This window comes from Balaenoptera musculus, chromosome 1 (assembly GCF_009873245.2).
Source record: "Balaenoptera musculus isolate JJ_BM4_2016_0621 chromosome 1, mBalMus1.pri.v3, whole genome shotgun sequence".
Taxonomy (NCBI): domain Eukaryota; kingdom Metazoa; phylum Chordata; class Mammalia; order Artiodactyla; family Balaenopteridae; genus Balaenoptera; species Balaenoptera musculus.
In genome coordinates, this window is record NC_045785.1 from 147,541,324 (window position 1) to 147,554,604 (window position 13,281).

General features: G+C 50.4%; 2 protein-coding genes across 5 annotated transcripts in view; one reads left to right on the top strand and one right to left on the bottom strand.

Moving 5' to 3' along the window:
- The window catches only part of LAMB3 (laminin subunit beta 3), a 67,738-nt gene extending 66,031 nt beyond the window's left edge, over positions 1 to 1,707 (top strand). For 2 of the 3 annotated variants that reach the window (XM_036871009.1, XM_036871018.1), the window contains one exon: positions 1,167 to 1,707. In XM_036871009.1, the coding sequence (XP_036726904.1) occupies positions 1,167 to 1,303 (137 nt within the window). In that variant the 3' untranslated portion in view covers positions 1,304 to 1,707. The remainder of the gene's footprint in view (positions 1 to 1,166) is intronic. The other variant, XM_036871000.1, reaches the window with a different exon arrangement.
- Positions 1,708 to 2,676: 969 nt separating this feature from the next.
- Positions 2,677 to 13,281, bottom strand: part of CAMK1G (calcium/calmodulin dependent protein kinase IG) — a 28,678-nt gene continuing 18,073 nt past the window's right edge. For both annotated transcript variants that reach the window (XM_036867131.1, XM_036867043.1), the window contains 10 exons: positions 13,031 to 13,105; positions 10,805 to 10,943; positions 10,046 to 10,169; positions 8,599 to 8,674; positions 7,416 to 7,528; positions 6,576 to 6,654; positions 5,032 to 5,119; positions 4,371 to 4,795; positions 3,667 to 3,794; positions 2,677 to 3,531 (listed from right to left, as the gene is read on the bottom strand). In XM_036867131.1, the coding sequence (XP_036723026.1) occupies positions 3,704 to 3,794; positions 4,371 to 4,795; positions 5,032 to 5,119; positions 6,576 to 6,654; positions 7,416 to 7,528; positions 8,599 to 8,674; positions 10,046 to 10,169; positions 10,805 to 10,943; positions 13,031 to 13,105 (1,210 nt within the window). In that variant the 3' untranslated portion in view covers positions 2,677 to 3,531; positions 3,667 to 3,703. The remainder of the gene's footprint in view (positions 3,532 to 3,666; positions 3,795 to 4,370; positions 4,796 to 5,031; positions 5,120 to 6,575; positions 6,655 to 7,415; positions 7,529 to 8,598; positions 8,675 to 10,045; positions 10,170 to 10,804; positions 10,944 to 13,030; positions 13,106 to 13,281) is intronic.

A 13,281-nucleotide genomic window follows, 5' to 3' on the forward strand; every position in this document is an offset into this window, starting at 1 on the left:
GAATTTACCTTTAATTGCAGGGTTATGGGGAGGAGCATGCTGAAGGAGCCTCTGGGGATGGGGGTTGGGGAACAGAACAGCAATTGTAAAAATTTCAGTATTTTATTAACCCATAGGTCCATGTGGGTACCCACTGGCTGAATGGCAGTGTTAATAACCCTGTTACACTCTGCTGATCTCCCAGGTGAGATCGAGTTCAATGGAGGCTACTACATCTTCAAAAAGGATATTGATGAACCCACACACTTGAGAGGGAGGGTGGCCAGGGTTGGGATGTAGGGACGGCCTGGTGATTATATCAGATGAAGAGTGGATGAAGGAACTAGGGCGGTTTCATCTTGGGAAGATGGGGCCTCACACATGTGAAGGACTGCCATGTAGGAAACAGAAAGAATAGATTCCTACACCCCAGGAGACAGACCTGGGACAATTGGGTGGCAGCAAGATGTGCTCAGATTCTGGCTTAATGAGAAGACTTTTTAGCAAGCAGAGCTGCCTAAAGTTGGAGCCTTGTGAGACAGTGCCCCCTGGCCCTATTCCTGGAAAGTTCAGGCTGAGGCTGGGTACCAGCTCTCATGAATGTGGTACAGGGGGCTCCTGCTTAGGATGACAGGGGGGACAGGCTAGATTAGATCACTTTGGAGTCCTTCACATCCTCCACACATAATCTGGTGGCGGTATGCGGAATGGACCGGAGGGGGAGGAATAGATTTATCTGGAGTGGCATTTTTGGGGAGAGACAATGGGGAGGAATTCTGGCCACCCAGCTCTTTTGCCCTTGTGCCCACCTGAGGAATCATTGGTGGGATGACAGCTGTCTGGGTCCAACATAGTGGGTTTCTAATCTTGGTGCCCGTGGCCTCCCTCATCAGCCTGGGACAACTCTGCCTAGAGCAGAGGAGAAGAGTAGGGGCAGAGGATCCTTGGGGTAAGGCCTTCCTGGGTCTGGCCCCTGCCATGTTTCTCTAAGAGTGGGATGGGGGCTGGAGAGGCCTGAGGCTGGAGAGAGCTGCCTCCAGGGGCCAGACTCCCTCAAGGTGGAGGTGATTTCTCCCGCAGACGCTGCGCCCAGGTGGGTGGGAGGAGAAGGAAGGGTTGGGAGTCTTCAGGTTGGGAGTCTTCTCCCCAGCTCCTCTTCCTCCCCCTGCTGTTCCATCTGCCCTCAGACATGGAGTCGGAGCTGCTTCGGGGGAGCCAGGCCATCATGCTTCGCTCGGCGGACCTGACGGGGCTGGAGAAGCACGTGGAGCAGATCCGCAACCATATCAATGGGCGCGTGCTCTACTACGCCACCTGCAAGTGATGCGCCAGCGTCCAGCCTGTGGCCCTGCTCGTCTGCCCTCTTTGCTTCTGGGGGCCAGACTGGCTTGGAATACTTTCCAGCTCCAGGAAAATTTTATGCAGCCTAAAGCACAGCCTGGACCACCCTGGTGTGCAGTTGTTAGGATTACTCTGGGCTGCAGCTGAGCCTGGGCTGGTGGGACAACTACCCTTGAGGGACAGAGATGGTGGAGGCGGGCCACATCATTGTAACCAGGAGCTCTCAAGTGGAGGGCGCTTGGCTGGGCAGTGTCCTTGCCCTTCATTCTCCTTTGAGGCTGAATCCTGGACCAACACAGAAACATAACTAAAAATGATGTACAAGTGAAAAGCCCAAGAAAAATCTATAGAAAGGAGCCTGGACTTTCAAAGAGGGGAAATAGTCTGTCTCCCTGTGAAGTAAACATTTCTCATTTGTTTCTGTCTCCCATCTGGGGTTCCTGGGTGCTCCTCTGCTCAAGCCCGAGGCCTGGTGGTGGGTGAAGAATAGGCTGCCCCCGCTCTGCTCAGTCTAGCGACTCATCACCCAGACTTAGGGAGATGGGGCCCCTTTGCTCCAGGAATTGATGGATTCTATCCTTGAGAGACCAGAGGAGGTGTTTTCACCTCTGAACAACTATACAGTTTCTCGTTTACAGAAGAAAATGTAGAAATCCAGAGATGGGAAGCAAGCTGTTCAAAATCACACAGCTCCTAGAGGCAGAACTAAAACCAGACTCTGTGTCTCTAGAGATCTCAAAAAGAAGCTGTAAATGGATGTGTGTGTGTGTGTGTGTGTGTGAATGTGTGTGCCGACAGATATGGAAATGGCACGAACGTTTGTGTGCTAACTGTGGCCCGGACACTGCTAGCATTTTATCTACATGAACTTCTTGGTCTTTATTGATCATAGTAATTATTTATTGAGCTCTATGCTAGATACATCATCTGCATTATCTCATGATGTAGGTGGCACTGTTGTTCCCAAGTGAGGAAACCAAGGCACAAAAGGTTAAGTGACTCCCCCAAGGTCACAGATGTGGCAGGCAGGGCAGAGCTAGGCCTCAAACCCAAGTTCATCTATTACAGGCATTAGGAGGATGGCTGCTTGGGCTGGGCTGTCTGGGTTCCGGGGCACCTCCCCCAAGGAGTTGTTCTGAGAAGGAAATGAGTTGATGTGTGTAGCTCATGTCACCAGGTGCCTGGCCCACTGTGTGTCCCCCGACCACTCCTACCGTCGCTAGGTCCTACCTGACCTCAAGCTCTCTGTGCATTTTCCACTCCAGAAAGCCCAGAAGCCCCTGAGCTGCTTCTGACTTAGAGAAGAACCAAAGGAAGCCTCATAGAAAAAAATATGTTCATTTTATTCAGCACAACACAGAGCATGAAGCTGGAGGGAGCGGGAGACAAGAAAACTGGGAAGGGAGAAGAACAATGTGCCTGATATTTCAGGGAGGGAAAGGGGAGCAGAACCTGGATTTGAATCACTGGCTGAACGAACAGTCAACTTCCAATTTTTACTTAACTGAGTGTGTGTGTAGAGGGCATCCGGCCAGGATAATAATTCCTTAGGGTACCTTGCCTCGGGTTTCTTTCTTTTTCATCTTGGAGGGTGTGGTCCTGCTTTTGGATGCGGGCAGGGAGGGAGGTGATCAGAAGAGTGCTGGGCGTAGGCTGGCCGGGTTTGGAGCTAATCCCAGAGTTAGGCTTTGAGCTTGGAGAGCTCACAAGCAGACCACGAAGCTGCCTGTCATTCATGCAGATGCGCAGGCCACTCCATTAACGAGCCCGTTCTGGCTGTGAGGACGGAGGCTGGAGAGGCAAGATCCAGCGTGTGTGCTGAGCGGGGAGTCTGGGTAGATGCTCCATATGGCTTTGCTCGGAGATGGTGACGCAGCTTGGCCAACCCATTAAGCTTTTCACGACAAACGACACAGACCTGGGTGACAGCTATCTACGGACACTGTGCAGAGCCACGGCACGTAGGGTTGGGGGCACGGAGCGGGCAGGCCAGGGAGACCTGGAAGCCTCGGATGCCGCTCCTCCCGCCCACAGCTTCGGTGAGGCCTCCACGCTTGGAGACTCACTCCTGGGCCTTCTGGGAGGGTCTGCCCCAGGTGGCAGCTGCCTGCTGCTTCTGATCAGGCCTTGCTCGGCTGGCTCTCCCTTCTTCCCACTGCAGCGTAGACTCCAGGTTTGGAAAGGCAGAGAAGAGGTGAATAGCTATCTCTCCTGCAGAAGAAGGGGGTTCAGGGTTGAGGGGGTGCTGTCGCCTCTGGTACCCCTCGGACCCCATCACTGAGACTCTGTGACTGCGATTTCCCCCTGAGCCCACGGCCCTGGCCCTCCTCCCTCTAGTTCCCTCACCTGAAGATTGTAGTGACACAGACTCAGGCCCCAGGGATCACATAATGAGACAGACTCCCGTCTGCCCCACCCGGCAGTGGGAGCTGCCGCTGGCTTTAACTGGCACCATGACCTCTGATTTGAAGTTCCTGGAAAGGAAGTGGAGTAGCAGGCTATAGAGTATTTGAGGAGGAAGGAGAGCCGGGATAATTCTCTGTGCCCGCGGCTGCCGCTCAGCACTCCCTTTATGAGCTTCAGAAAGTACGAGCCTTTATAGAAAAGATGAATGAGATAACCAAGCCCCCAATGTCCCCCCAAAACACAGAGGCCCTGGAAACTCAAGGGATCTAACGCCCACCACTCACACCTACCCAGCTTTCTGCAGGCATTTATAATCCCTGTTGCCTCACTAAACTTTGACAGTACCTCTGTGGGGGCAGGCTGAGCAGGTATGATCCAATCAACCCATTTTACAGATGAGCAAACTAGAAACAGAGATATGGATTGAAATGACAGTGGCCACACAGCTGGTGAGGGGTGGGGACAGGACTGGAGGTGTTTCCCTTGACCCCCTCCTCCTCCCGCATCCAGAGCTCTTCCACCCTACAGAGCTGCCCCCAAATGGGAGAGGCTCTCTGGTCAGTTTCTTTCAGCTCCATTGCCTGAGTTCTTTCAGACCCAGGCTGAGCAGGGCTAGGCCTTGGGCTTTGGCTGAAAATACGTACTGTTTTCTGTTGGCCCTTTTGAGGAGCGTGGGCTCAGAGCAGTAGGAGGACTTCCCTTTGGTCCCGACGCTCAGGCAGCTGGAACAGCAGCCGCAGGGCCCGACGGCCAGGGGCCCCTGCTGCATGGGCACGAGGCTGCTGCTGATGCGGAGGGAGCCGTGGATCAGGCAGTTGAGGGACCTGCCCCCAGGGGCAGTGGGCAGGGGGCCATGCTGGCAGGGCAGCCGGGTCAGGGCAGGGAGGGCCACACTCTGGTCCAGGGCGGGTGCCTCGGTGATGGTGATCTCAGGGGAGCTGGGTCTTGAGGCTTCAGAGGCTTGAGTGATGGGTGGCCTGTGCTCCACCTCCGGGCGGACACCTGGGCTGTGCAGGTTCATGTGCAGCTTCCTCATGTGGTGGACCACGGCTGCCGCGTTGAAGGCTTGCTGAGGAGATAGGAGACCAGTCTCTGGCCGTCTCCATCCTCAGAGGGCCGTGAGGCTTAAGCTTTCCCTTTGCCCTGCAACCTCTTGAAACCGACGTGTGCACTTCTCATTTCAGAGAGGGTTCAGGGAACTCCAGGGTCTGCTGGGAGACCCCAAGGAAAGCCCCTACCCCAGCTGCCCCAGCCCAGCCTCCAGGGCCTAGACAGCCTGCCCGCCTCCGGGAGAGGACAACTCACCCTCCACTTGCTCTTGGCAAAGTTCTTCTGGATCTGGAGGCTGACTGATGGGTAGATGTCCCGGTGGAGGGCTGTGTTTCCATTAATCCTGTGGACGTGGAGGGGACCCCTGGCTAGTGGTGGTTACAGGGACTCAGCCAGGGGTTGGGCAGGGGGCTGGGCATAGGGTAAACTGAGTGGACTGCCTCAGGACAAGGGCACCCGGAGCTAGGAAAGGGCTGGAGCCAGGGCTCCTCTTTCCGCCGGGCAGGTCATAGGGGGCCTATGCTTTAGAAACTTGCTTTAGAGCTGGGTGGGCAACCTATAGCCTGTGGACCAAATCTACTCATTGCCTGCTTTTGTAAATAAGATCTTGCTGGGACACAGACGCGCCCATTCATTCAGCTATGGGCTATGCTGCTTCCGAGCTGCAATGGGAGGATTGAGTAGTTGCCATGGAGACGATATGGCCAGCAAAGCCTAAAATATTTACTATCTGGCACTTTACAGAAAAAAAGTTTACTGACCCTATCCCCCCACCCCATGTCAGAGGGCGTTTGGGCTGTCACCATCCTTTGGCTCAAAACTTTGCTCAGAACCCACATTCTCCTGCAAACTTTCCTCAGTAAGGCCACCCAATACAGGCTGCCCTTTTCTTGTCCCCTCAGCCTGTTATTCATCCATCTCTAAGTGTCCCTCAGACACTTGCCACATACACAGTACTTTCTAGGTACTAAGGGACCCAGAGAAGTAACAGACGTGGTCCTGATCACTAGGGGCTTACACTGTAGGTTTGAAGCCTTGTTTCATGCCATGAACTAGAGTAATTCATGGTGAGCTGTGTAATGGATAAGGAAAGATGGGAGGTCTGTCTAGATTGCAGGAGGCAGGGCTTTAGAGAAGGACAAAAGCTGCTCTGGATCCTGAAGAATGCTACATCTAATGCAGGGCATTCAATGTGGTGAGAATGGTATGACCCAAGGTGTAATTTGGGAAAAACTTGGTTTAGAAAGCGGGGGAGGGCAGGGAGAGAAATATAGCTATTAGGCCTTTCTGGAATACAGAAGGTACGCTGGGAATCCTGAGAAATGAAGTTGGAGGTAATGGGTAAGGCCAGATTAGGGAAAACCTAGGCTTGCTGTGGTGGGAATTGGGGAGCTTGTAAATTTTCCAGCAGGGGTGTAGCATGAAAAACGAAGTGTTTCAAGATTTTATTTACCTGCATTACCAATTGGTTGCTTTGGGATTGTTCTCAAAGCACCTTGCATGGAACAGACTTTGACCCCAGGGTAAAATGATGCTCTTAAAGACAGGGTAAAGTTACCTGTCTAGCTGCATCTGCCTCCTGAACTTGACTAGATGGCCCAGCTGCCACCATTGGGTCAGAATCCACTTAATTAAATGATATTTTCTTCTCTAGCTGGGTCTGTTCTGTGCCCTTTGGATGTCACACAGTAAACAGCTAGGGCAAGCAGACTCCAGGGAAACACTCTGTGAACGAGTCAGCATGGTGTTTGTGGAACGACAGGTGAGGGTCTAGAGCCCATACCCCATTCCTCACTCACCAGGGGTGCCTCAAGGCCTTCTCACAGGTGTACCGCTCATTCGGGTCCTTCTCCAGCAAGTGGCAAATAAAATCCTTGGCTAGGGGGAGCAATCAAAGATACAACAGATAAGGACCAGATTTCATGACTGATGGAAATTCACTTCCAGGCTGGTGGGTGGCACTGAAAGCACCTTTAGCTCATCTTCCAAAGAGGCAATTTTAAGAGCCTTGAAAGAGAGAAAAAAACCAAACCACCTGACAACAACCCACCACAAACCACCAGAAAGGCTCTATGCAGCCGTGTCACCCACCCAACACTGTAGATACATCTCTGGGCACGAGGCACCAATGTGCCTGATGCCATGTGGGTGCACATTTGCACCAGTCAGGGACCAGCACCGCACATGGGCACACATGTGAATGCTAGCTTATCCCAGCTCTGATCCCCACTTAATGGACCCAACAACAAACACTGATAACCTTCCCACACACAGACATTGCAGACTCCTGATCTTGATATGTGAAAGGCAAAACTTGGCCTTGGTTTTGCCACTCCTGCCTGGAACACTCCCCTGTGCCTGGCTCTGCCCTCCTGGCCCCTCATCTGAGCCACCTCCCCAGCTTTTACCAGACATACTGCGGTTCTGCCTCCAGGAAAACAAAAGCATGAACCTGAGATGCGAATCACTTCCTTGGCCTTTGACCCAGATGAAGATTTCTCCACTTTCCTTGGAGGCTGTTCTGTTAGATTCCCCAGGGACTGTCAAGAGCCAGGACTGTCATCCTTTGTTAAGCTCTTGTCTCTTGGCAGCCTCTGCCTTGAGCCTGTTATTTTGTCCTTCACACTGGCTGGTCTTACCTGACTCAGAAATGTCATCCCAGAACGGAGACTCAAACTCATAGTAGCCCTCCTTGATTTTCTCAAAAAGCTTAGACTCAGTGTCTTCATAGAAGGGGGGATACCCACACAGCCTGCAGTGGAATAGGAAGGTACATGCTGCTGAATGACCCCATCCTCCCTGGGCCAACCTCTCCCCTCTGTCCAGCCTCCCACTATATACACAGGCAGGCAATATAAAGGTCCCCACCAGCAGTGTGACCAGGACATGGGTCTGCCTCTGATTCAGGAATGATGCAGGTTCTTTCAAGTGTTTATGCAGGAGTCAAAACTTGGAACAGGCCACCCTGAAAGGCCTCTTTGGACATTATCTCCCCCAAATCCTCACCACCTCTCCACATACTTCCCCTGACTCTCAGATGACATATAAAATATTTTTAAGAAGGATGGTAGAAATGTCCACTTGAATGTAAGTTTCGTGAGGGATGTTTTAGGCTCCTTTGTTCGTCATTCTTCAGTACCTAAACCACTGATTGGCACAGCAGACAGTCAATGAATATTTGTTGAGTAGATGAATGAAGAGAAGCATTATTCAACATAAGCTGAGGAAATAGAGAAATGCATCCACACTAAGGCATAAATGACTAATCGCAGGTTATTTTCCTAAGAGCAAAGTTTGCTATAGGTGAGAAGGGATGCTGGGGAAGAGGCGGTGAGCAGGTTTGGAAGGGAGAGCCTGAGAATGTGTGGAGAGGAGCGGTGACAAGGGTCGGGTTCATCCAGGCCATCATTTTGCCTTGGGCTGATGTTGCCAGGAGAGAAATCTGAGATGTGAACATTTTGCCCACTTGGCTTCTAAGCTTAGCTTGGCTTCTCCCTCTTTTATTGCTCATTCCACAGAGTGGGACTCAATACATTTATATACAGTAAATGGGGGTGGGTTGCTTAAAGAGGGAGTGCCACGTGGCTGAACAGTGGGTTCACACTGAGCTCTGTTTTTATAACCTGGTGGAGATCAGGACAAGAGCCTTTGGAGCTGTGTGCGTAAGTGTGTGTGTGTGTGCGCGTGTGTGTGCGTGCATGTGTACATGCACGTGCTTTGGAGGTGGATGCTGCTCAAGGAGCTGAGATGGGGAGGAAAGAAGAAAGGGTGAGCAGGCTCTGAGGTTCCTCAGGAACTGAGCCAATGCCAGCATCTACTCACAGTATGTAAGTGATGACGCCAATGGACCAGCAATCCACAGCCTTGCTGTAGGGTTTCTGGGCCAGCACTTCCGGAGCTGCAGCAAACCAAAGGCAGAGTCAAGGCTGAGCAGGGGCAAGAGAAAAGGCTGAGGAGTGAGGGAAAAATGTCAGGAAGCAGCTTAGCGAAGAGGACTAGGGTAGCGCCTGGGATAGTGTTGTTTTTTAAGACTGAAAATTCCCCTAGGGCAGGGACTGTGTCTTTCCCAGCAGACTAAATCTTCCTCCATCAGACTGAAAGTTCCCATGACAGGGCCTATGACTCCCCCATCAGACTGGGGATCTCCAGGGCTAGGTTTTCCCCATTAGACTGAGTACTCTCTGGAGGCAGGGCTTATATCTCCCCACTCAGATGGGGGACCCCCAGTACAGGGGCCTTATGCCTCCTTTCAGACAGGGAAATCTGCAAGGTGAAGGCTGTCTCTCCCACTAGATTGGGATCTCCCTGAAAGCAGAAGTTCCATTAATTGAGGACTTCCATTGAGTAGTAACTGTCCCATCAGTCACTGTTACCTTCTGAGGGCAGGGCTTAGTCTACCTCATCAGATCAAGAGCTCCGTGAGGGAATGGGCCATGTCTTCCTCTGATTGGGAGCTCTAGGGCAGTAGTGAGCTGCCGTCTGCATTTATCCCAGATACCAGGGATTTGTATCCAATGGACTCAATACGTGCTGGTAAGTGACTAACCTCTCTTTTGTGGAGAGAGAAGATTCCCTCTGTTGAGTCAGGGTTCTGCTTCCCACTCCCAGCCCCAACCAGGTGATGAGTGGCTAAGAGGGAAGGGGCAGTAGTGGATGCTCTGAGTTTTGGCTTTCTCCCTCCTAGATCCCATGAATGTTCTCTCCTGGTACCCTGACTGCTCTCACCTTTTGGGGGGCCCTGGAAGCCTATAGGGCTATTAGGCAGGAGGCCCCACTTCTGCCAGTTTCCTAGGGTATTTTCTTGGGTGTATATTTGGGGACCCATATTTGAGATCCTCACATTCAAACACAACTCTCTGCCTCCAGGATACCACCAGTTGGGGGGCTGAGGTCTTCTCCAGACTGGGAGAAAGTAGAAGGAGGTCTAGTGGCCAACCTCTCAGCAATTTACTGATCTCTGGGTTTGTGATCCTTTCTCTGTCCCTGGTCTAGATAAAGGCAGGAAATCTGTCTGCAAAAGTGAGAACAAAAGTATAGACAGGAGGAGTGGGAAGGCTCAGGGGTAGGATGTCTTTGAAGATGTAGGATTTGTGAGCAGGAGGGGTAGTTCCAGATGGATTGGCTGGCCCTAAACCTCATAAGTGACTGTACTACCAGGATCACCCCTGAAATTGAACCCTGTCTCTTTACAACAATCCTTCTTCATGAATAACATCCATGTGGTGGAATGTAGCCAACTGGTCAACCTCCCTCCTGTTCCTAGACTCACCCACGTAGCCTGGGGTCCCACAGGCAGTGGACATGACACCATTCTGCTCCATCTTGGAGAGACCAAAGTCTGTGATCATGATCTTAGAATTCTCCTCAGGGGTGAGGTACAGCAGGTTTTCAGGCTATGGGAGAAGAGAAATATCATGTAATGCAGGATATAGTCACCTGAAACAAGCATCTCTTTCCTTCCCCTGATATATAATTTCTTAGGAAGCTGCATCCTGTGCTCTTGACTTCAAAGCCAGACTAATCTCCCTCCATTCTTCCTTCCTTCTTCCTACCGGACCTTCAACCCCTCTAACCCAGCACCTTGAGTTTTGGTTTTGGCCCTGACTTTGATTAGCTTTATAACTATTAATGTACTAACCCTTCCCTCTTCTCATCCTTAACTACCCTAAGACTGTTTTGCTTGTTGAGGAAACCAACCCTTAGTTTATTTTCTCTGATCTCTCTAAAGTCTGGTAGGTGTCTGTTGCAATGTTGACTTTCAATAAGTATTTATTAAATTTGACTGTGGCTAAATTCAAGAAATGTGTGGATTATTTTGGTATCCTAGTAGGGTGAGGCTTAGTAAAAAGTTCAGGAAAAGGCTGAGGTGCAAATGAACAATGATTGTTCAGTCACCCAAGATTTGTTTTAGAATCTGAGGGATGAGCTAGTCTAACCCTCTCATTTTACAGAGCTTAGACTTCCCATGACTCATGCAGCTTCCTAAAGGGTCATTCCCTGTTTCCCACTGAGGGCCCCGCCTTGGCACCTTTAAGTCTCTGTGGACGATGCCATTCTCGTGGAGGTATTTCACTGCTGACAACACCTGCTGGATCACCAGGCTGGCATCCTTCTCTGTGTAGACACCCCGTTCCAGAATCCGGTCAAAGAGCTCCCCACCAGAAACACTGTGGGCACAGGGGCAAGTGCAGGAATCCAGTACTTATTTCAGGTCAAAGGGACATGAATTCATTTGTTCTGTAGCCCTGGGGACACAGCTGTGGTGGAACAGGCAAGTGCCCACAGACTGTGATTCAAGGGGTGCAGGGAGAACTACTCCGACCTCAGAACACATTCTTTGGGTACCTGGAATGATGTCACTAGGGAGTCATTTATTTGGGCCAACCATTGACTTCTCCCTGGGAACTCTTTTGTAAAATGCAAAATGCCTCTGGTTAGGGTTTTGCAAGAAGCCAATAATCAACTAACACAACATTGTAAGTCAACTATATGTCAAAAAAAAAAAAAAAAAAGGAAGCCAATGATTGCTTCCTGTGGACACATTTCTTAGCTGCTTTCTTTCCTGGCCTAGGACACAGGAAGCCATGATGCAAGGGAGAGGTGAAGCTAAAATCAGACAAAGTAGGAAAGAGAAGGAAGTGCAGATGAGGCTAACTGGCCTTATGCCAGGATTTCTTTCCTCATTTTGGAAAGTTGAGCTACCTAAAGCTGAAATTATGAGGTGGAGTCATATAGTGACTCTGATAGTAATAGTGTTTTTAGGCTCACATGGTATGGTATCTGAGGATTCAGGGGAGCTTTAAGGTCAGGTCCAACCCCCATGTCCTGAATGTTCTCTCCACTATTTTTGCCAAGTTTTCTAGACAGTACTGGAACACATCAGTGGCAGAGAACTCACTCCCTCCTAAAACAGACTTTTATTTTTTGTCACTTTCTTACTATTTCCATATATTATGATGCAACCTGATTCCCTGTAGTTTCTGCAAGTGACACTGGTTGTGAATATGCACACATGACAGCACCATGCAGCAATAAGGAAGTAGAATTTCTCTAATCAAAATGCACACCATCCTACTCCTTTTGTTTCTGTCCTGAAGCTCTGGGCTCTGCTATGGGAGCTAGAGGCCTATGAGAAAGATACTCTTTGTACACAGGTATGAATTCCTGACTCAGACTGGCCTGGGTCCTGGTGCTGGTGCTCTAGGAGGCTTGACGTACTTTGGTGACATCGAAACCTGCCCACCTTCCTACCTGGATGACTGTGTGCTAATTCTGTTGACTTGGCCTCATTAAGGTGACACATGGTCCCTGCTTACTTGTTAGTGCTGCTCTGGGCCCCTCCAAGCTCACTCCCTTGACTGCTTGCTACCACTATTCACTGGGCCTCAGGTGAGCCCAGGAGTTAATAGCCTGAGTTAGCTCATTAAAATTTCTGAGGAATCAGCCTATCAGTCAAAAACATTGCATCCAGCTGTGCTGAGATTGCCGGGTGATGTGCGTGTGAGTGTGTGTGTGTGTACTTTATACACAGAAGCATCTCTGAGCCTAAGGCTGAGCCCTCAGGAGCACTGACCAGCCCTACAGCAGTCACTCTCAGGCATCGCTCTGATTTGGATATGACAGTGACATGGACAGCTTTCTAATGGGGTACCATATCTGTCCTACACGTGGGTACACACACAATATCAGCTTATTTTTAATATTGGGTGCCTCTCTTTTGAGAAAGTCTTCTTTCTATTGAATTGATATTGCTCTACCTCTGGCTTCTCCTCCCATGGTAATTTTACCCTGGAGGATGTTAAAATATTTAATGCCCGGTTAAGAGGACATAGACTGACTGGTCAAAATGGACTCAAGCTATGGTGCAGAGAAGGGTTCTGGAGGCCTCCTGCTATGTCAGGCATTACTCCTTCAATTGTAGGGTTGTGGGGAGGTCCAGAAAGTTTGGGGTATAGGGAAGCAGGGTAGGATGGACAGGTTAGGGCCACAGCTATTTGCTGACCAGTAGGAAATATTTTAACCAGTGGTAAGGTTACATTGGTACATACCAACTCAATCATCAGGCCTAGTTTTACCCCTCGGCCCACTCAGAACACATCCATGACCAGAAGGAACTCTTGGCATTTCAGGGTCTCTTGCACTAATTCTTGATTTGTCTTTTAACCACCATCCTTCCCTCATCACCGACCAACCTCTTCTAGTCCCCTAAGGCCCCGCAAGACATGTGTGGAGAAGCAGGTCACCTTCTACTTACAGCTGCATGACCAGGTAGTAGTGAGTGGTGCTCTCATAAATGTCCTCCAAGGTCACGATGTTTTCATGCTTGATCCTGAGGAAGAGTAAGGGTAATGGAGAAAGGTATATGGTTCAGGTTGTCCAGACAAAGAATGCAGATCTAGCCCAGCTGGACTTTTATTTCTTTCAGAGACTATTGCTGACAATGTTTAGGAAGATAAGGTCCTTGTGAAGCCTTCCTAATAAGTAGGCAGTCACAAAGAAATTCCA